A 22,871-nucleotide genomic window follows, 5' to 3' on the forward strand; every position below is an offset into this window, starting at 1 on the left:
ATATACTGTATATATTTTTCACCCCATTGTGTTCTTGCATTATTAGCTTTTATATAAATCTGTCAAAAACTGAAACCTTCCACAGCTTTTACACTCAAATCTTGAAAGTGCAGATAGTTTAGATTTTGTTTGCTGCCACCACAATACAGTAGAAGTGAATGGAAGTATGTTTATTTTGTGATGTTTAAACTAAGCATTAAATAATCCTTTTTAAATAATCAACAGTAAAATGCCTTTCCATAAAGTCTTGTCCCTTATTTTACTTTGACTAAAGCGAAACAAGGGGCCTCTTTGAATTTGTTCAGAATTCTGTGTTTTACGATTCAACCACATTTTGTAGACAGAAAAGTGTCTCATCATCTGGTGGAAGATTGAAATTTCAACAATTCATAAGATAACAATCAAAATTGAATATCAATTTCGCAAAATATTCCGTCCTTTTGTAAAATAATGTGCTCTTCCGCTGTTGGTGTCGAATTCCTCTGATTTGTGGATGAGTAACCAACGACCCTGACACGTGTCTTGCGCTCTCATTGGCTGCAGCTCTCCGAGAGGTCAGATATTTAGCCTGCTAGGTGATGCATCTGCGAGACTCTCGTCCTTGGAACAGCGAGCGCCGAGTCAAATGCCAATTTGCTTCTGACCTGGGGGCTTTTGTTAGGAAGCACCAAAAACTATCAGCAAATTCCACCATATTCCGTGTTTCCCAGTGGACTCTATCTTAATCATCACTTTCCACGATTCTGTCTTGTGTTTTCCGCATTGCGGAAATCACAGGGCTGTAACTGAAACCCGCTGTGTTCAGTAACTGACCCTGACCTCTGAGCTCCTGTGTAGAGGGGAAAGAGAGGATGAATTCCCCCGTCATGGATCCATAGCACATTAAAAAAACATTCATAAATGGTGTGAAACGTCAGGCTCAGAACCATGAATTTCTAAAAGTGTTAAGAGTCACAACATCTATTCGACAAAATATGAGATTTCTAATCGTCAACACACCTCTCATCACGAACAGGTCGAAACCAACCAACCGTGCTGCCCACCATCAAAGCAATAGCATTTAATAACATGAAATGCGCTCTCTGGTTTTGAAGCAGCCCCCATAGTAGGATTGAAGATTAGTTAATAATTCAGAGCTATTGGAAGCGTTGTTAGGGGATGGTGTTCTCTGCTGTTCGCCTTCACAGCTGCATGGGGCCTGCCAGTGACAGATGGCTGAGCCCATTTGAAGAATTTGGTGCCAGTAAAGCCCAGTAGAGTGTTAGACAGCCATTGTGTTTGTGTCTCTTTATCTTTCTTTCTCTCTCTTTTTAAATTTCCCAATTGTTTCAGTGTGTGTGTTTGAGCAGAAATACCTCTGGACAGGGGAAACAAAGGTTCTATATGACTATCTATCAGATGGTTATGCATGCGTTTTGTGGTTGTCTTTATCGCGGCGACATTGCTGTGAAATGTGGATCGTGTTTCACTTATCGCCCCATTAAGTTTATCACAGAATGTGGTCGGTTTCATTGTTTTGTAAGCAATCTGTCTCCTGATGCTCCACTGGGGGGTGTCCAGGTGTCTTTGGGAGATATTTCAGGCTCTCTGCATGGGCACGGTCCCCCCCCGCCGCCTAGAGGACAGCTCTGTGCTACCTGTTGGAAGTCACAGCAACATCAACAAGACATTGCAGCCATTCTGTTTACCAGAGCGCAGCTGATACCGGGTTTGTTGGGGCTCTGCAGAATTTCTTCTCTGAGACGAGAGTGATAACAGATGTCAGTTGAATAGGATGGTAAGCATAGTGTGGAATGCCAGGATCACTTATGGATGGATTCATAGACAAAGTAAACCATAAGCCATGTGTTTATACTCTCAGTAGAGTTGGACTATTATTGTATTCTTATCTTCCAGTGCACACATTTTCTACTTCTACAAGTTTAGAAGAAAACATATTGCAGAGCTCTGACATTCTCAGCATTGCAAAAAAAAAACATTTTTGAAATGATTGTCACACAATAATTTTTGCAAAAGTCTGTATATCCACACACCACTGTCTGCTAACCTTAATGCTGTCTGTGCTGATTGTTGCAAACAGTCTGCTCAACAAGCACTGCAATGTAGACACTAAAACATGTTCTGACAAATTTTTTTATTGTATTTTGTTTCAAAGTGATCTTTCCTAACACGTAAATCCCCTTTCAAAATAACTTTGAATTTAATCCCATGCACGAAGTCATTTGACAAAGTGGATTATGTAACATCTTCATCTATCATTAGCAAGCATCCATCCACAACTATCTGAGCTGATACTTGTTCTGTGTATTTTTGTGGATATTATTTTTAGTAAAGCACATTTCACTCCAAAATTATTATTATATAACCTTGTTTAGACAGATCGGGGCATTTTGGTGATTTCCTTTTGTCTTTTTGTGTTTTTTGTCCAAACAGAGCTGCCAGAGAACTGGACAGACACCAAGGAGACTCTGCTGGAGGGGATGGTGTTCAATGTGAAGTACCTGGGTATGACTCTGGTGGGCCAGCCCAAAGGAGAGGAGATGGCCTCAGCTGCCATTCGCAGGATTGTTGCCACGGTGAGTCACTGGTGTCCTTCTGACTCACACGACCTTTATATGTCGCGTGAGACTTTTATGTCGACGCTTGCGTTCAAATCTTGCACAATATACTTCGATTTCATTGTCAGCACAGAATACAGTACACACGATGGAGCTGATTCTGATATTTGAAAACGGGAGTTGCATATAAATTTGTCGGCAAGGTCAGGATCTCGAATGGCAACGAGACATTTCCAGAGTGACATTGTGAAGATTTCAATTACGCCGATGCTTTTTATAGAAATTCTCTTGGGGATTTGTGAAATTACAGCCTCAAACTGCAGGGCATAATATTTGAACGACTACTTGTCAAATGCAGATTTTTATGCACGTTATTCTGATGATGCAGGACAATATTTTGCCAGGATGGTCATGTCTGATAAATTGGTAAATTGTTCCACCGTATCTACAGTATGATACAACTTGGGGGTAACACTACAACAGTAGTCACGCCCACCTCAGCAAATGCATTCTCATGGCAAAAAATACACTCTCATAATCATCCTATTCAGTGTTACCTAGCATGTTGGACAAACAGTCCATTCAAGAGAAAAAAGTACAAATTTAAAAGTAAGTCAAATGTTGAATTGACCAGCAGAATGACTTTTAAACCGAGCAATCGGTGTCATTCACCTTTTTAACTTTCTGTAATTCTCTTGGCACGGAGTTATAGTCGAGTCATGTTTATATCAAGGTCAGCAACATAGCTGCTAATCCAGGATTATCAGTGGTTGCACACGTGCAGCAGTCAAACCAGTGATATGATGTTTACTCAACACTGAGCCACACGGGGGATTTCTGAGCGCGGCTTTCTACATCAATTCAGAATCCTGCCCGTTTTCACAACACCGTTTTAAAAACTGTGAAGAAACTGTTGCATTTGAACGGTGAGTTTGTAGACATACACAAACTAATTGGATGTTTTTGTGAACACAAACTTGCATACATCTTATTCCCTCTTCCCCTCTTTCTTCCATGCTCGCACACGTGCACACCTTTTCCACTGAGCGCCGCCAACAATAAGAATGCCTAATCTGCCGGAAAGGCTTTCTCTACAGAAAGAAAAGGCAACCTAATCAGAACCCCCCCCCCCCCCACACACACACACACACACTTCTCAATTAGAGACTGAACCTAATGGCAGGATTAAGATTCAATTGATTTTTTTTACCAGGACAGGAAAAATAACTCGGTTGTCTCTGTCTGTTCCCTTGGAAACCAATCAACCTAAATGGGATTACTGAATACATTTGTGACTTTTCCATTTGCGACATGCTTCATTCAGGCACGATAAGACAAGACAGAGGGACCAAACGTAGAAAGGAAGGCTGAACTTGGCGTATCTCAAGCTGACAGATTTTTTTTTGTGCCTTAAGGCACGACATACGAACATGACCGAAGAGAACGCGGTTGTAACCACTTCCTACATGAAGGAGCTGCCTCAGTCTCTCTTTATTATAAGTTTCCCTTATTTTAAGTGCTGTGAATTTAAGCAGAACTGTTCCTCGTCACTGTTCCTCATCTCCAGGGCATTTAGGCTCCCACAGCAAGCCACGGCACCAATCCTGCTGTCCTTCAGAAGTCCTTGTTTCTGTTTTAAGCAAAGACCCCACTTCTTTTCATCCTCAGCTCCTCTCTTCCCTGTTGGCCTTTACTTCACCTTCTGCAGAAATGAAAGAGTTCCCATGCAGGCTGAATGTCGAAATGTGCAGTACAACGATGAAATCATCTCTTTCTTCTTCTCCTTCTGTATTCCTTCAGTCGCTCTGCTGATTTCTTAACCTGATACCATTTGGATGTGAAACTAAACGGCTCTCGTTTGCTTGCTAATTGCATGCTAAGGAGGTCATTGTCCTTGTCGAAAGGCGCTCTCGCAGACCGCAAGCTCAGCACTATGGCCGTATTTTCTGAAACACCAGATGGAGCAGAGCGGCAGGGGGAGTGAGGGGGCTGCCAGCCCGACCTCGAGTTGCAATGTGTAGCCTTCATTCTGGGCTACACATTGCAACTTTCCTCCTCCACCCTTTTATAAATCCCCCACATTTCTGGGACAACTCATGCAGGCCGCCTAATTTTGCTCGGCAGCCACTGAAGCATTAGAGTTCTTTTTTTTTGGTGTTTTATCAGAAGTAAGATCATCTTAAATTTATGTCAGAGTGACAGGGTAGCTCTTTGGCAAGATCTTCTCTATTTGATGTAAATGTGTTTTTATATTTCATGTTCACAGGCCAGGGCCAGTGCTAAGAAGTTTCAAAAAGTAACATTGACGGTCTCACCGAAGGGCATCATCATGACAGACACAGAGACGACAGACCTCGTGGAAAATGTCTCCATATACAGGTAAATACGAAAATACTGTGTTCAAATAGATTTCATAGAGAAACCTGTAATAAGTGTGTGCTTTTACATGTTACAAGTGGCAGTGAGCTCATTTAGGACTATTACGTTCATGCAAATAATTGGAAATATGCAAAGCATTGAGAATCCGATGCGCTGCATGTAGAAGTGTCACTTAACATTGTCAGTTACCTCAAAGACTTTACAAGGATGGGCGTGCAATATGACATGATGCATAATCACTTAACAATGGTTCATTAGATGGATGGTTCATAAACTAAGGTATTGCTATTCCATATTGAACTTTGGGCCATCATCTAAGCATAACGATGCTAATAATCCCTCAAGTTGAGTCCTAAACCCAAAGAAGTGGCTTCATCTGATACATGAAGAAACTGATATCCTCTATCTAGGTCACTTTGCTCTCTGCCCATCGCTTGGACTCCTTTGGCAGGATTAAACTAAGCAGTTTTCTGCTCTCAGCCAGTTGTGAATCACATGTTTGATCAATTCACTGGGAAACCAATAATGGGAGGGCAGGTGGGGGTCGCCTGGGGGATGCCCGATACTGTCTCTGTGGGTCAAGGAAAGCTGCCCTCTTTCAGTCTACCAAATCAGTGGTGTGTGTGTGTGTGTGTGTGTGTGTGTGTGTGTGTGTGTGTGTGTGTGATTTGCTGACTGGCTTCTCCTCTCTGGATAGCGTCCTGTATTATAGACAGGTCCTTGTCATTGAGGATTACAGTCTAAACATTATATGGCTGGATTGTGGAACAGGCGGTGATAACGACTGTGTGTGTGTGTGTGTGTGTGTGTGTGTGTGTGGATACATGTGGTTCGTGTGTGTCGGTCTACATCCGTTCCTGATCCACCTTATCAGCGGCAACAGACCACAGGCCAGGGGAATCAGCCTCGTCTTTGATCTCCTCCCCTTCCCTCCTTATCTCCCCCTCCTCTCCTCTCCCCCCTTTCATTTTTTTTAATGTCTTGAAAGAAATCTTTCTTTTCTGCACATATTAACATAAACAGAGCTCTGAACGCAGGAATACCCCACCACTAATTGGCTACTTTGAAACTCGTGCTTGCCAGTCTTTGCCGATCCTCCCGAGTAATGATGCAGGAGAGAAGGGCCACATGCAGAGCTCGGGTTGACTGAGGATTGATTTAACCCCTTTATGAGACCCCACCCCCACCTCCTTACAGCCCCACTGCCCCTCTTCCCCCTCCTTTCTTATGTCTTATTTTAGTTGCACATAATCCACTTATTGGCCAAGACAGCAAGTCAAGGGTGAAAGAAAGTGTAGATGTAAGGGCACGGATCAAATGTGTGTTTATTGTGCATAACAAGTAAGGAAAAAAAGCAGTAAATACATTTGAGTATACACCTCACACAGCGAGTGTGTATGTAAATGTGTGAGTTTTTAGAGTTAATTGTGTATTCACACTTATTGGATTCACACTTTCCCTCAGGCGAAGCTTAGTGAGGAATAGAAAACAGACAGGAAGGCATCATGCCATCGCATTAGAAATAAGATCCCCGCAGCCATGACCCACCCACCCATCCACCCACATGCAGACCCGCGCCCACACAAACACACGCGCACACAAACGCACTGACACAAACAATGAATATCATCCCGTATCAGTGGCCTTTTAACTTTTTACAAACGGATATTGAATTCAGCAGCCTTGACAGTCATTCAGTTCCTGGCAGCCCATTCTACAGTGCATCTAATTTCCAGTATCAGCCACTCAGATTATATTATCATGAGCTTAATCTTCTAACATGATCAAGTCTGTCTTATAGTGCTGCTGCAGGTCTAACTGCTGGCAGGGATTATGTTGGAGGACTAAGCCACACAGGAGGTTTGAAAAACCTGTTTTGTTTTTTTGACAGCATGAAGTACCACAGTATGTTATCAAAATATATGATGTGGCAATATTTTACAGATGCCACTGGAGTTTTTTTCCGACAACAATCAATAAAGTTTAAAATGAAGTTCAGCTGTAACAAGTAAAACACTTGTTCCACTTATTTTTTGTACAAATTTAACAAACATGATATTAGTTAATATCTGAGTTTAGGAGCTATTAGTTGGTGTGTTTTTAATATAACTTTGGAGAGAGCCAGGCTAGCTGTTCCCCCTGCTTCCATTCTTTATGCTAAGCTAACCTTCTCCTGGAACTAGCTCCATAGTTAATGCATAGTGGTGTCTTTTTTCTCATCTAACTCTTGTTTGAGGGAATAAGTTTAGTTCCCATGTTGCCAAACTATTCTTTTAAGTCGGGGAAAACTTTGGATCATAAATACAGAAGAAATCTCTCATTTCTGAATACAAGTAATTTATGTGAAACTATTATTTTTCGTTACTGAAACTGAAACAATCTTGTTATCTTATTTGTCTGTGGTATTTTTTTAAATTTCTAAATAATAAAACAACAACAAACAGACGGTATAACTTGCATCTCCCAATGAGCAGAACGCTGTGAGGTGTTCAGCCTCCATCTGCACTGGTGTTACTGATTCATATTCTGACAGGAGCTCACAGAGATCGACCAGCATATCAATCAGCACAACCGTACAGGTCAGAAACGAAGAGCTGGAAGCATAACTAACACACGCTGTTCTGACGTACCATCAGATTTGTGAGATGTGTCTGTCGGATCCCCTGAACAATCTTTTCTCTACCATCCATGAATGTATTTTGCCATTTTCTTTTTGTTTCATTTTTTCCACATTTTGCAAAAAAGTGTTGATGCCCGCTTCCCTACACCGAAAGCAAAATGCTGTGTTTCATTAATGCACTTATGTCCGGTTGAAAAGTTGGAACAAAAGTAGTCCATTGTTGTGTTAAATGGCGTACCTGCTTTATTCAGTGTACATAGAGAATCCGCGGCTTTGATGTTTGAAGTTCCATTCATGCTTTGTACTGTAAATATTAAAATATTTCCATTGATATTCCCCTCTCTGCCTCGCAAACACCGGTGCTCTACACAGTGAGGAGATCAAAGGCTTGTGGTCCACTGAGCCCCTTTGGAGATATGATGCAGACTGACAGCTCAGCTTCTGTTGTTCATGCTTATAGTGAAAATTCTGTGATGCTGTCAATTATTTTCCTTCCTGTTGTTGTTTCAAGCTGAAGGCTTGTTCTGTGAACACGATCCATTGTGTGGCACATTGGTGGCAGTAATTAAAAGGTTTTTTGTTTTTTTTGTTTTACAATGAATAAAATGTGCATGCAGAAGGATCTTTAAGAGACCTTTTGTTTCATCACACTGCATAGAAGTGACTGTAAATTGTGTCTTCTTTTTTACACAGCTCAATTCTCACATTACAGTCATAGATTCTTGCTGCTACTTGTTTGGAGATCTTGGCTCGTCAGAGAGGCCCATACTGTATGTGCACTGACCTATTTGCAAATTTTGCGTATGTTTACTGCTGAACATCTTAACAACAAACAGCATTTCTTGTTGCAGTGCATTTGTATAACTCAGCCTCAGAACTGGCGATCTACCGCAGTGTACGATAAGAGAGAGGAGTGATGAGTTCCAGGCACTGGCTGTGTTTGCAGACTATCTTCAGGCTTCCGTCCTCATACGACTGTCCATGATGATATAAAGAACCTTTATTTCAACTTTGTGAAGCATGCACAGGGTGGCCTTTAAAGTTGAACTTGGATATAGTTATAAAAAGATAATATAATCAATCGCAGGCCTTTTTCTTCTGTTTTATATTGTCTGTAACACCGCTTTACCACTACCACACTTCCTGATTTCATAGCAATAGGTTTTGATAATGCTGCTAATGTAGTGCTGCTGACAAAGCATCAGAATGCACCATTGTGCAGTATATAATGCATTACTTTGTGATGAATAATGTGTTATTAATTTTATTGAACAACAAATTGAAAATTCAGAGAGTGCACATACAACGAGATGCAAATCTGTGGAGGCTCAAACGATAAAAGCCCCCAGAAATGACTGAAATCAGGTTGCGCCAAATAAATTCTAGGCAGAAAGTAGATAATGTCTCAATAAGATGATAAATAGAGTTTTATATTGAGTAGTTTGGAAAACCAAACTTAAATAGGTCAACCCTTTCAACTCCCCCCCACCCCCACCCCGCTCATTTTTCTGCAATTAAGGCCCAAATATAAGTTCGAGGACGGAGGAGATGGGGAACTACTGAGCTGGGTGTCATGGGCTTTGCAATGTGGGTCATGCATCAGTGGAGCAAGAAAGCAAACAATCTGAGAGGGAGATCCGAGCGCTGGTGATTTCATGCTTGTTGTTTGACCGAATAAATTAACTTTATTTTTAGTGCGCCTCCTTGAAGCGGTGCAGCAAATGAGCGTCTGATAGCTGCGGATCCCTTTTGCTTACAAGTTACTGCAATGACGGCGGATTGTATAGAAATCGGCTCCATACCGATGATGATGACATGCATTGTGTGTCCCCGAGTGTCTAAAATCTAATTGAGAATGTATGAATTGTGTTCTATTCGGGGAAAGAAAAACACAACTTCGGCCTGTAGAGTTCTATTCCTGCATTATGCGAGAGAAAGCATCCAATCTGGTTCTTGTGCAGTTAATGATGTAGGTTTTGTATTTCACTATGGTGACAAAGGTCAAGTCCATCACTCACTGTGGCTCATTTACACATCTATCCAAAGCAACAAACTTGACACACTCTGCTGCTTTAGCTAACAACCCCAGATGGACACAGGGAGTGACTCGAGATCGATACGGCTTCTAATAGGCTGCGTAAAATCCGACAAAAACAAATCCATAGGTTTTTGTGTCTGTCGCTTCAGTAAACCTTTACGAGCTGTTGTGGGGGAGCCAAACGGCTTGGTGGACTTTGTCGAGATTGGTTTTAGATTACCATTGGAAATAACTGTCACTGGATTTACAGGCAATTGGATTTCTTGAAGAGGTTCGGTGTGACTGTTTGGAATGAGGTCTCAAGCACAATATAGAGCAGAGATAGTTTTGTAATCCAAGACTGTACTGACAGAAGAAATTCAGATATTTAATATATAAAGAGTTTATTATTTCAGAAATTAATATTTTCAAATAACTCATTTTAATCAGATTTTCTGCAGTTTCACATGCCTTTCTCTATTGGCTGATGTTCTCAAGAGACAAATAAGACCAAACTGTGAGGAATAGCGTATGCAAGTTACCTGAATACAGTGAATTCAACAAACACTCGCACTATTTAAGCTGGCTTGCAGGCGTAAAGCCCCAAAAACAGAACATGTTCAGGTGGTCACTGCAGCTTTATTAGCACAACACTTAACTCAAATAAATCAGGGTCAATTAACCATCTGTGCCTTGCATGGGAACTTTGAATCCACAAAGCATTATTGTATCAGCTTTATAGATTTTTTTTTTTTTTTTCTTTTTTTTTTTTTTGCATAAAACACTTAATGTGTTCCACAATTAATGTAAAAATCTCTCACGGATGTCACTGCTGCTCATTTGTCTCCTGCTCTACCATTGCCAGCTGTGGGACTTAATTAGCATAATATTCAAAACCAGCGCTCTCGTCCTGCTATGATTGGTTTGCTTATGAATATGGAAAAAGGTTGAGAGAAAAAGCAAAGTTGTGGCCTAAATTGACATGTATGTATGTATGTATGACCTGTAGCTGATCCCCTTTCACACAGACATGCAGCTCTTTTGGCTGCCTGAGTGTGTAAGGCCAAACGGTTAAGACCTGCCAATGCACGTTATTCATTTATTCATCTCATCAATTGGTTCCTATCTGGTGCAATTGCTAATTTATCATCATAAATGCTCTTGTGTCAGGAGAATCGATGGTGTTAGTAAACAGGAACAATGATTTTTATTTAAATGTTCTGTCTCTTCTCCTTCAGAATCTCGTACTGCACAGCAGATAAAACTCAGGATAAGGTCTTCGCATATGTCTCTCAGAGTCAGTTCAATGAGACCCTGGAGTGCCATGCATTTCTCTGCCAAAAGAAGAAGATCGTAAGTGTGCATCACTTGTGATTTTGTTGCGTATACCTGTTTGTCTGGGTTTAGCTTGATGTATAGTAAGGAATACATGCTTCTTGGACTGTAGCAGGTCTTGAGGTCAGTTTGTTTGAGGACTGAGTCTATATGTAACTCATCTGGGGAAGCGAGTGGCGTAAATGTAGATGGTGTATGGCTCCATCTTGTGGCAGGACACCTCACAACTCATCAATCTGTATTTAGAGAAATAGTTTATCGAAAAAAGATGTCAAAGCATTTTCTTGAGCACCAAATGGAATCACAACTATTCCATATGTTTTATATTTTCACTATGAATGTTTCATCCTAAATGTGTTATTCTTCCCCTGTTCTTTTGTCTTCAGGCTCAGGCTGTGACATTAACGGTGGCCCAGGCCTTTAAAGTGGCCCTCGATCTGTGGGAGATTGCTCAGGAAGGTAAGTTCACTGAACAGGAAGAAGGTCACATTGAGACAGTTCATTGAACTGTTTTAAAAAACATATGAGTAAGGAAAGGCTCTACTCCATCCAATCTGTGACTAATCTAACTAAGTTTAACAATCAAAAGAACTGAGGGCCACCTAAAACCCAAAAATGAGTCGGCATGTTTGCCCTTCCGGTTCCCTCATCTCTGGTTAGATGCCTGAAATAAGATATGTGGTAAACACAAGAGATTTTAAGTTTTGTTCTACATTATAAAATACGTCAGTAAATACCCCTCTTATGAATTGTGAAGCTTTTACATGTTTTAAAAAAATATGGTTGCTAAGAAGTGGCTCAATGAGACTACAAAACATCATCACGCCGGCTAATCCGCCTCCACAGCCTTGTTGTGTAAACTCGCGTTCATGTCGTAGTTTGTTGATTTGTATTCATGCTTCAAAAAAGTGGTGTTCATTTGTGATCATAAGATTATCATCAGCTTTATCAAAACATGTGAGTATCATCAAATACCAACACATTTCAAACATCCCATAGTTTTCTCAAGGTTTAGTTTTGACAAACATTTTTTTTTTTCTGTCTTCAGACAAAAACAAAAAAGCCAGGACCTGCTGTTCTTGTGCAGCAAGCAAAGGGCAGACACAGACAACAGACACTCAGTGTGTTCCTGCAGGTAAGTTCCTTTGATTTTGTCCTCATCCACAGTGCATTCCTGCACATCACATTAAGCTCAACGGCAGTTATTTAAATATGGATTTATTTGTAAAAGGCTCAATAGTTGAACTGGACACTGTATTTGCCAGATGTGTAAACACATTAGATGACTGCAGTATAATACAGGCAAAGCTTCACTCACAAGAAACACTTGGCTCTGACCAGATTGCTAGCGCTAACAGCTAATTATCCACACTGAGCTAACTGGGAGGTGTGATTCTTGTAGTGATGGAGTTACACCCTGGAATAATTCAGGTGTTGTATTTCTAGGAAGATGAGGATAAAGATTGTGTTATTTCAACCTACTGTATAAACCTGCTGAGAGATACAACTGCCTGTCACCGACAAGATTACTATAACCTGAGTAGTTTAGTAAAAATTACAACTGTAATATATTGCAGTCGCTAAAACGAGACAGTAAGTAGATGCAGATTTAGAGTGAGTAAAGAACAGATTCCTCCAGACTTGAGGCTTTCCATAATCCTCACAAACCGTTTCCAGTGAACACGATTAAGTAAATGCTTCTGTAGACACTGGCGTAATGACTTTGAAATGATCTTTCTAGTGCAGTTTGGTACACAACAATGAGCTTGGTTTTTTCGCCCCAAACTGCATGGGATTAGCATAAATTGGGCATTTCTGTGAAGGAGAGACTCATGGGTACCCAAACAATCCATTTTCATTCACTCCTTCATTCATCCCTTAGGGTCAAGGCGACATTTTCGAAAATCGACATGCCAGTTTTTTCCCTCGCCAAAATTGAATGTTATTTAGCAAGCCGCTAACGGTATGGTAGCAATCAATTCCTTAGGTTTTTCAGTTCCATATACATACTTAGCATCTTCTAGCTACATATTAAACTGAGCCGGAAGACGGCATGCTCACAGTTTAACTGCCGTCAATCACTTCTCACTTGGGACAAATCGCCTAATTTTTACGCCACTCATTTAGTCATTTGGGGGGGCTGGAGATTTTTAAGTACTATCCAATAGCCGTGACATTTATCGGTCAAAATGTTTTCCACTGCTCAGAGGGGTAACAGGGTCTGCTAAATGAGACATAATCGTCCATTCAGTTTGTTGTGAGATAAGGGCTGGCTTTCCCAGCTGCTTTCAATTAATATTGTCTCTACTTCCAGCGGTAGTGGACCGAGGACAGAGAGAAAATGTGATGTGAAAGCCTCAAGGACTTTTGGAGTAACTCGGCACAGAGAGTCGTATGAAAGTTTTAGAGGTTAATTAAATTCTGCCTGTTGCAGAGAGAGCTGTGAGTGCCACAGGCAGGAGCTGATGTTTCACTTCGATACTGCAGACTGGGAGATTTAAAGAAACAGAAAATACTGACAACTCCCTCCTTCTCGCTTCTCTGTCGTCCATCTGTATGTGTCCCGTCCTTTTCCGTTTTTCTGTCCCCCTCTGTCTCACCTCCCGTGTCCCTGTCAACCTCTCGTCCACACCTGCCACCTCCCTCAGATCCAGAGGCACGCAAGCCTGTTGGGTTGGAGGAGAAGCTCCGGAGGCCCTTCTTCTCCTCTTTACTCAGCTCGCCCTCGCCTCGCAGTAACCCCACTCGGAGGCGACCAATCAAACACGACTCTTGGGTAGGTCACACCATCTGCCTCCAACCTGCCGATTGGGCCAAAAATAATGGTTAAAGTGGTTTTATGCTATGGTGACAGATAGGGATGCACCTATCCAACTTCTTCTCTCCTGATACCGAATTCCTGATACCTGAAACTCAGGGTACCGATCCTATAGGAGTGTCTTACTCCCAAAGTTTAAATATGTACACCTCACTCCATAGTATAAGGATCCTTTTTTATGCACGCTAACATGAGGCCATCAATGTTGTCACATAAACTTAATTTGGTCATTTCCAGTCCGGTGTATCGGATTGCTGTGTCTCTCGTATTTTTTTTATGTTTTGTAAATCACTTCCTTTCTCCTTGGATTAAAACCATCGACTGCTTGTCTGTAAATAAATCAATACAAGACTATCTAAAAATATCTAAAGGGTTATGGGGAGCAGTGTGTCTATTGGCAAACAAAATATTGAAAAAATAAACCTCTACATATCATGATTGTTGGGCATTTTCCTTGCCTTCTGAATTCAATTTTGAGATAAATTGTCAAGATAAATTGTCAAGATAAAGAGTCAGCTGACTTGAAGAGATGGCAGAAGCCGCTGCAAAGTGTTGTCCATGCAGTTTGAAAAGGCCGAGTCAGTTTGCAACCTTTAGTTGAATATACTAAACCTTACTATATTTTTTCATTTTCAATTCAAAATTCAACAAGTTTGCCCCCTTTATTGTGTTTTGTGGGGGAAATGCCCAACATTATAAACTGTTTCTGACACTGATGTCTGTATAACTGGAGCAGTTACATGTAGTTGTTGTAAAACTTTCTTTATGTTTATGCTGCAGAGGCTCACCATCAGTCACCATCCTGGTGTTCACTTACAGATTCGTAACACTAGGTGGCACTATATGCATTAGAATATCTCACCTACTGGCTGATCTTCTAAATGCATCTGTGTTCATTGTTGCATATTTTCCCTTTATGGGATTTTTCTCTCATCGGTAGAATTGAGTCAGATTTCATCTTTACTCCTCTCCTACTGTTGTGTTGTTTATAATCCATGTTTGCTTTACATCGAGTTCATTTGTTTATTATTTTCAGTGTAAATTTGACAGAATATTTATTTAATGATATTCATTAGTATCTCATAAATTAAAACAATGCAAGGTGATATAAATTGTCTGGATCACTTGCTTTCCCAAATGTGCAGAGAATGTAGAGCAACAAAGTATCCATATCCATATGTTTCCAGACTTATATTAGTCATGCAATATTGCCATTCAGTCAGTGATTGGAACAAAAAGCTGCGTTGTGCAGTATTTGATTCTTTAGCTCATAAATTAATTTGTGTGTCACATGGATAAAATACGTTATGACAAACAGCTGACTCAGTGACGAGCCACAGGAGCAGCAGCATTGTTATTTAAAGTAATTTACGTGTGTATTGATTTATATTGTTCATGTCCCAACAGGACGTGGAGGATGGCCTCGATGATGCGTTCTCAAGGTAACCTTTGCATATGACTACTGCTGAACACTGGGGATTCATTCTTTTATTTAGGAAAGGAGATGGGATTGTTCACTCACACAAAATACTTAAATGTTTCCCCCTTGAAAACCAAATTTATGAATTTTATGTTGACTCCAGTTCGAAACAGAAATGCAGTAGATCCCCATTTGAATGCTGTCAAGCAATGTTGACAGTTGCACTGAGAGTGATGGTCAGCTGTCAGTAATCCTTCTGACTCTTTCAGATAAGAAAAACTGGATTTGACAGATTGACTGACACAAATATTTATTGAAATTCACAGACACAGACAGGCATATGCAATAGTCTCCTTTTCTTAGGTAACTCTATGTTAAAAGATGACGTTACACCCACAGCAATGAGCTGATGTAGAAAGGATGCACATAATAATTGTGTGGTAACTTCATTCGGTGTCCTAAAACGTATTTGTTCGGGTCATCATTGACTGGTGAGGTGTTGACAAATGATGACAGAGTTTAGAGTTTTAGTAAGTGTAAAGTTTAGTGAAGGTGGAGCTGTTATACTACATGTTCATCTGCAGGTTTAAAAAAAAAATAAAAATCTATTCAGTAATACTTTTACAAGACACTTGTACAGCCTTTTTTTTGTAATTTAAATTAGACCTATTTACATTTATAATGTTCTCAGATATGTTGTAATCTCATATATATGTTCTGCAGATGTCTGTTTGAACTATTGTATTCTATGAAATGGGAAACAGTTGACCAAAATACTTTATTTTCTAACATTTCACTGGTGTAAACAAACGCACACTGGCGTTGTAGTCTCAGTGCAAGATGGCGTTCAGGCACACATTAACGCCAGCTGGCGATATAAAACTATATTAAACCATTGGAATAGGAGACTAATAATGACGTCATCGGCTTTCCGTGTGCCGATTGATCGCGGAATGTGCTGTGGTGGCAAAGACGTTACCAGCGGAAGCACTGAAGCACATATTCATTTTGAAAGTGCCATGACAGATTGTGTAATTTCATCACTCTGTCAGTCAGTGACGGACTTTCACATTTATCGGGCCGGTTCCTGCTTTGCTGCAGTCCAGGCGAAAAACAGACGGTTGTTTTCTTCCTCTTTGACAGTTTTGGCAGCGCCTTTCCCTGTTCACTATGCTGATTACCATACAGTGCCACTACATCGGCGTAATGCTGCTGCCTTCACAAAAGACGTAAATCCACCAAGTTAGAAAATAGTGTTAGAAAATGGCTTTTCATTTCCTCCTATTACCAGCCGATATGTGTGTGTCCTGCAGTGCTGTTTTGTTCATCCATAAAGAGAGAAAAGCAGCCCGGTGGTGCTTTCACACATTAAAGAGACCACAACTCATTAAGTGATGTTGCCTGTGGCCAATATCTGTTTGTTGTGTTGGAGCATGCAACGCTTTGGTCCAAGCAAATGGGTAAATGTGTGGCCGGGTGTGAAGGGAAGTCATTCCTGAGGCTGTCCTGAGCAGGGACGAGGAAATGCTGACCTCAAGTGTGGATTCCGAATGGAGGAAGGTGTGACACTTCGATTTAGATTTGACCATCCTACAGGAAATCCTGAAGGATTGTGGGAATGATAAGACATCCTCCCCCTGCAGAGGTCAGCAAGGATGTCGGGCTCTGCTGTGGCGGAGCACGAATGGTGGATAAGATCTGCCCTGATCTCTGGAAGACTCTGGATCACCTTCAGTTGTCATGGCTGTCACACCTCCTCAGTGTGACGTGTGACTTTGGGAGTGACTTTAGATCAGCAGAAGGAGGGTTGTGGTCTCTGCTCCTTTACGAAATGTTCAGGGATCATACTTTTATATACTGCTCCAGCCAATGGCCAAACATTAGATGTTGCTCTGGTTACAAAGAAGCATGCCAATGTTTTACACACTAAAAGATTCAAGACATTGCCATTGCCTATCTTGTCTACATTTTGTTCCACAGCTGTGAATGGTTTGGTTCTCAACTGCGCGGTCCTTTTTAGGAGCTTTGTGTAGCTTTTAACATAAAACATTCCAATAGTAAAATTAAAGTCATTTTTTATTTTTTTGAAATCTTTTTAGGTTTTGTTTTTGTAAGCGATCTCTCCTGTACATAAACACCTTACCATCAGGCCTCTTGAGCTAGTGTCCTGCTTAGCCTCTTTAAGAAAGATAGCGTTGGGGGCCAGTTGGTGGATCTCTTTAAACCACTTTATTTGTCTGTAGCAGCACATCCTCCAGGGGTCACTAGCAATGCTATACAGTCTTCTAACTTGTTAAATCACTTCCACCACTTTTAATTAACTGTGTAAGCACAGGTCAGGGTTGGGGACTGTGAAAAAATCGAATTGTAAGAATATAGTTCTTCAAGTATATTCAACTGTTGACATGAACTTCCGTTCGGTTTATTTAATAATTAAATTTCCATTTAAGATGTCTTCATTCATCGGCAACCTTGGAGTTAACCCTAATTTGCGGCTTTGGAATGAGTCGATTGAATTATTAAATCTCATCTAAATGTGATGAGTTATTACAATTTAATGTAATTTTATGCTTCTTGACTGTTATTTTTTTATTTCATAAGAGACATTCTGAGTGTTTTAACATATTTAAGCCTCTCATATTTAGTCACGTAGTTATGATTTCCTCTTTCTTCTATCTGGCATGCAGCAACATGGAAGTAGAGGAGATGGACACCGGTAAGTGATGTGACTCATGTTATTTGCATGCTTGATGTTGCATGTTGCATGAGGCCTTGCAATTATAATACCACTAAGTTCCAGACTGTCCAGAAATAAGCAAATCATCTAAATGAAGTGGTCGTCTTTGGTGGACCTTTTTGTGATGAGCTGACATGCCTCAAGGACCCCCTCCATGAGGGAAACTTCTGGCATCTGCACATGTTGATTCCATACTGTACTGTACAAAGCCACATTCAAGTTATTTATAAGCTATTTTTTTTGTCATTCCACATCCTATCCTTTCTTCTCTATCCGTTTTTAAGCTTAGCATATCCTGTGAACCCCTTGGATGAATACATATTTCCTGCCTTTGACCTCTGTAGCAATATTACCTTTTCTCTCTTCCTGTCTCCGTCAGACTGGCCGAGTCCTGCTCCGAACCCGTCTCTAACGATGCAGCTCTGAGTCCCAGCGAGGTCTCCTGCGAGAATCTGTTGTCTATTTGCAACAATGAGTTTGAATAACACACGCCGAAATAGCTGCCCCAACTTAAGAGCGCCACAGAAAAAAAAGAAGAGAATCAAAACACAAAAAAACAGTAAACGTCACTTGAGCCGACAGCAAAGCGCATCACGCTTCCCCGGTGCACGACCTGAATCGGTGAGGCTCTGCTTGATTTTCTGTGGCTGCTGCGGAGAAGACAGAATGGATGCCCTGATAATATAAACTGCCATGCCTGACAGTCGACACTCCACTCGGTGTAAACAGCCATCCTACGCCATATTCCTACTCTCACCAACTGCCAGACGAAAAGGCCGTGCACACGATGTACAACACGGCACTGCAAGACGTGCACGAATTACGTGTTTCTACTCAAAGAAGTTCCACAGAAGATTCTCCTTCTTTTAATCTGAACTTGTAAAAAACACTGTCACTTCCACTTAGATGAGTGGAATTCAGATGAAGATATACTCAGCATCAAGCAGTTTAGAGATGTGTGTACATAAAAGGCTGTCGCCTCCTTTCTGAAAACGTGAAAGCTCTGATCTCGTCGTTTGCTTAACAAAAGTAACAGCTGCCAGTCTCAGCCGTCACTGGAGGAAGTCCAGTGTTCAGAGAGATCATCAGCAAAGCTGGTACACATCTTCAGTCATGATATTTTATGAATTACGCGTTCATCTTTCAGCTTGTTTGTGCTTTGATTCAAGCAGTTCTTTGAATAATGAAACGGCATGTGATAAAGTCATGACATATGGGCAAACTATACCCGTATGTCATCTTTTTATTGTTTGGAACATAAATGTGTTTTAAGGTAAACACATCTTAATCTGTTTTAAAAAAAATTTGAATCCACCAAAACACACACAAAGACAACCATACTATTGCGAGAGATGTGGATTATAAATGATCAGAATTGATATTCCATTGTATTCCCGTGTGCTTGCTTGCTTTGTGGTAACAATGTCAGTAGATTGTTTGCAATGTAAAGAAAACACAGCACAACAGCAGACAGGCTGTCTATATGAATATGGCTTATGTAACCAAAATACAATGACTAATTTACATGCTGCCGTCTCCTCAGTCAGTCAGCTGCCACTGTACATAAAGATGATGTTACTGTTAAAGAATAGCGATGATGTAAGGTTAAGAGGACGAGTGTATGGCGAGGCCAAATTATTAAGAGTAAAGCAACATATTTCCTTACTCTGTATTTTTTCAATGTCAAAGCTGTGTAATTTATGTATGCATATGGTATCATTATAAAAGAAGTAGGATGAATACATTCAGGGCTTCACAAAGGTTGTTTTTAATAATCATCACTCTTGTTGAGATGTGAATGTGTATATTCCTGTATGTTTTTCATTAGGTTAGACAATTTGTACAAAATATAATCATACGTGTTTTTTTTTATCACTGCAGGAATTGCTTTATTTTTTCAATATAGCCATCAGTCACCCATGTACAGTATTCAATTATTCAAAGTCCTATTCTCGATTGAGTAATCACCTGTTACACCGATCGACACAATTCACATGTTCCTCGATTAACCGCAGTCTGTGCCACAAAACACGTCCTTCGTCCCAGATCCTATTATATATGAATTACTGCTTATTTTTAGATGACTCTCGGATGACGTTCGCTGTCGGGAGGGTATTATATCTTTTCCCCAGTCTGTCTGAAGTGGTCCTTCCCTCTGTATTCATGGCATCATGACTGAGGCGGAGGTAGCGCCGGGGGCTCAGTGTCGTTGTCATGACACCCACTGCAGAATAATTGGATGGCTTTATCAGGTTACGCCATGAAGCTTAATTGCATTGTTTCCTTCCTGACTGGCTGAAATAGCGTCTCCATAGCATCTTTGAAAGTCAGCTCTTTGCGGTTTTGGGTGTCGTAAATAGCCTCCAGCTCGTCTATGGAAGACCTATCGAGCCGTGTATCGACTGTTCAGCAGAGTGCAACGTCAAAACGCAATGTCGTCATTTTTGCCTTACCTTTCTCATCTTTCGTCACGGATAGAAATTATTTTTGCATATTTTCTCACGTTTTTCCGCTCCATCATTGACTGATGCCTGTGTGGATGCTTCAGTATCTGCTGATTCAGTGCTATTGAGTGCTATTTGGAGATGGGCTGCTGTCCAGGAGCTCTCGGGCTCAATAATGGTTTTCAATAACGACAACCAACCAACATAGTTTTGAAGCACATTTACGAAAAAGGAGAAAAGCTGGAGTCGCTTCTTCCACAAGCTGCATTATTCTCCCGTGCAGAGACCTATAAGGTTCCCTGGTAGATATTACACTTGGATGTAGTCTTCACCCAGACTTTACCCTTTTTAAATAGATTTTCAAGGAAAAACATCAGTGTGAGCCCTCTGGGTTCTTATGTAGAACTGATCAATCACCGTATACATTGTGTCATGGCGTGAATTGATCTGCTGGACTGAAGAGTTTTCTTTCATATCTTCAGTATTCTGAGCACAGCACACTTTGACACACAGCAGATCTTGAATGGATGTGGTTCTTTGGCTCAGCCGAGAATTGTCCATGCGGGAGAGGGGGGTGAACAGACCGACCTGCTCCTGGAGGTATAACATGCCAATTTGAGTATACAGTGCACTGAATACAAATCAGACCGTGAAGGTTTTGGGGCCAGAGAACATTTGAGGCTTTCAGAAATTTCAGATATTCTTGCCCAAATTAACCAGTGTTTACAGTGTCGGTTTACTTTTCAAAGAAGGTGCTTATTTTCTATCTATGCAATTAGTGGGGTTTTCAACAGTGTTGTGTTATTATAATAAAAGCAATTTGTCTATAAATCACAAGTTGTCCTAAACTGTTAAAAAAAAAAAGTACAGAATTTGGAAACTGTTATGGTTTGTTACATATGCATAATAAAATACTTTGTACAAATATTGAATTGCAGTCAACTGTGATTTTTCATGTCTAGAATACCATTTGAAGAAACCGGTCTTTTGTTAAAAAGCTTCTTCTCTCATTGACAGTATAGTTGCAGAGATACTCTGGCCTTCAGCAATGCCAGACAATATGATAGCGAAGTGTAGCAAATCAATTTGATTCCATAATTACTCTATAATTTGATCAATAATGAGTTTCAACTACTCGGCTTGAAAAAGAACCAACTAAAGCATCACAGCTCGCTGTGCAGACGAGCACTCTCTTTATCGCCATCGTTGATCTGTCCAGAACGTTTTAGTTTAAACATAGTTTGAATCCATACTGTTTTCCTCTCAAACACTTCACAGCTCACTGTGGTCGATCCAAAGCAAGGACAGCCTCTTGTTTGGCCGTCTGACTGACACGATCGCATCGATGTGTGTCTTCATTCTGCCCGCTGCTCATGGTTGAAAACTCAAATGATGCATACCAGGTGCAAAGCGACGATGTCTCTCCTCTTCTCTCTCAATCAGAAAAAGAAGAATGTTCATATGAACTAAAACAGTTAATTAAATATCAGGTACAACTATTTGTACACCGCAAACCTGATTAATCTTTTAAAGTACCATATAGACAAAAAAACCTGACGCACCGAAGCTTGTTGTATTTGTTTACAAGTGAAATGCATTTCAATAAACTGATTTCCCCAATAGCATTAAGAATGAACATGAAGGAATATGTATGTTCACCTGAAACACAGAAAGGTTGTCAAGGGTTCAGATCATAGACAACATAACAACATCCCATAAATCCCCTGAACAACTGATGGAAAGAAGTCTGCAGTGATAAAGTTAGGGTGGGGGAAAAAAAATAGATGGTGTACAACATTACCTATTAATCCCCAGGAGGCTGCAGTCACTTTCTATTTTAGGACGAGCTGTATTCTTAACGTGTAATTGCGTTTTTGATTAGGAACGTTCTAGTGTAAAGGCCAGGTGAGATGGCCTGTTTATACTGCAGCAGACAGCCTGGTCTCGTAACTTCTGCTTCATTGCTTGATGACTGCCGTCTGCACAATACATTTACCCAAGAAATCTTTACCTTTTAGTTGTATTATAATAGATATAGAGGGAAGTGAACATATAATAGTTTCTTATGTGTCTACAATGAACGAACAGTAGGAGTATACTGTAGTGTGGCCAACGTCAGTCCGACACACATGGATATCCATTGAGTCACAGAACAGCATCACTGAAAGCATCAACTTTTGGAATGGAGAGACAACTCTTAATTTGAAGAGCTGTAACAAAACATGAGCTGAGCTCTTCAAAACCGCTGCTTGTTATCCCTCACATCACAGCACCAACCCAGCCGTGTCCTGTGGCTTTCTCTCCGGTCTCAAACCCATGACTTGGAGAACAGCAATGCTTGATTTAAGATGAATCCAAACAAAGGAAGCTCTTTTATTTATGCTTACTTACTGTCATCCAATATTAAACAACTGTGTTGTCTTAAAGTTCTTTAAGGTAAAATAAATTCCACCAAACAACTTTTTGTTTGAAATCCTGCCCCCGTCAGGATTTAATGTCTTTCTCCCCTGCACTATATGCATTTTGTTCTTCAGAATGAAAGG

At 40.6% G+C, this 22,871-nt stretch overlaps 1 protein-coding gene across 1 annotated transcript in view; it reads left to right on the forward strand.

Moving 5' to 3' along the window:
• LOC116396010 (low density lipoprotein receptor adapter protein 1) overlaps positions 1-21,630 on the forward strand; it is a 34,038-nt gene extending 12,408 nt beyond the window's left edge. Inside the window, exons 2-10 of the mRNA XM_031870327.1 lie at positions 2,434-2,576; positions 4,825-4,937; positions 10,813-10,927; positions 11,296-11,368; positions 11,958-12,044; positions 13,558-13,685; positions 15,135-15,169; positions 17,835-17,863; positions 18,264-21,630. Coding sequence (XP_031726187.1) covers positions 2,434-2,576; positions 4,825-4,937; positions 10,813-10,927; positions 11,296-11,368; positions 11,958-12,044; positions 13,558-13,685; positions 15,135-15,169; positions 17,835-17,863; positions 18,264-18,310 — 770 coding nt within the window. The 3' untranslated portion in view covers positions 18,311-21,630. The remainder of the gene's footprint in view (positions 1-2,433; positions 2,577-4,824; positions 4,938-10,812; positions 10,928-11,295; positions 11,369-11,957; positions 12,045-13,557; positions 13,686-15,134; positions 15,170-17,834; positions 17,864-18,263) is intronic.
• Positions 21,631-22,871: the final 1,241 nt, after the last annotated feature.

The sequence above is a fragment of the Anarrhichthys ocellatus genome, unplaced genomic scaffold, assembly GCF_004355925.1.
Source record: "Anarrhichthys ocellatus isolate YVR2014 unplaced genomic scaffold, GSC_Weel_1.0 scaffold52, whole genome shotgun sequence".
NCBI lineage: Eukaryota > Metazoa > Chordata > Actinopteri > Perciformes > Anarhichadidae > Anarrhichthys > Anarrhichthys ocellatus.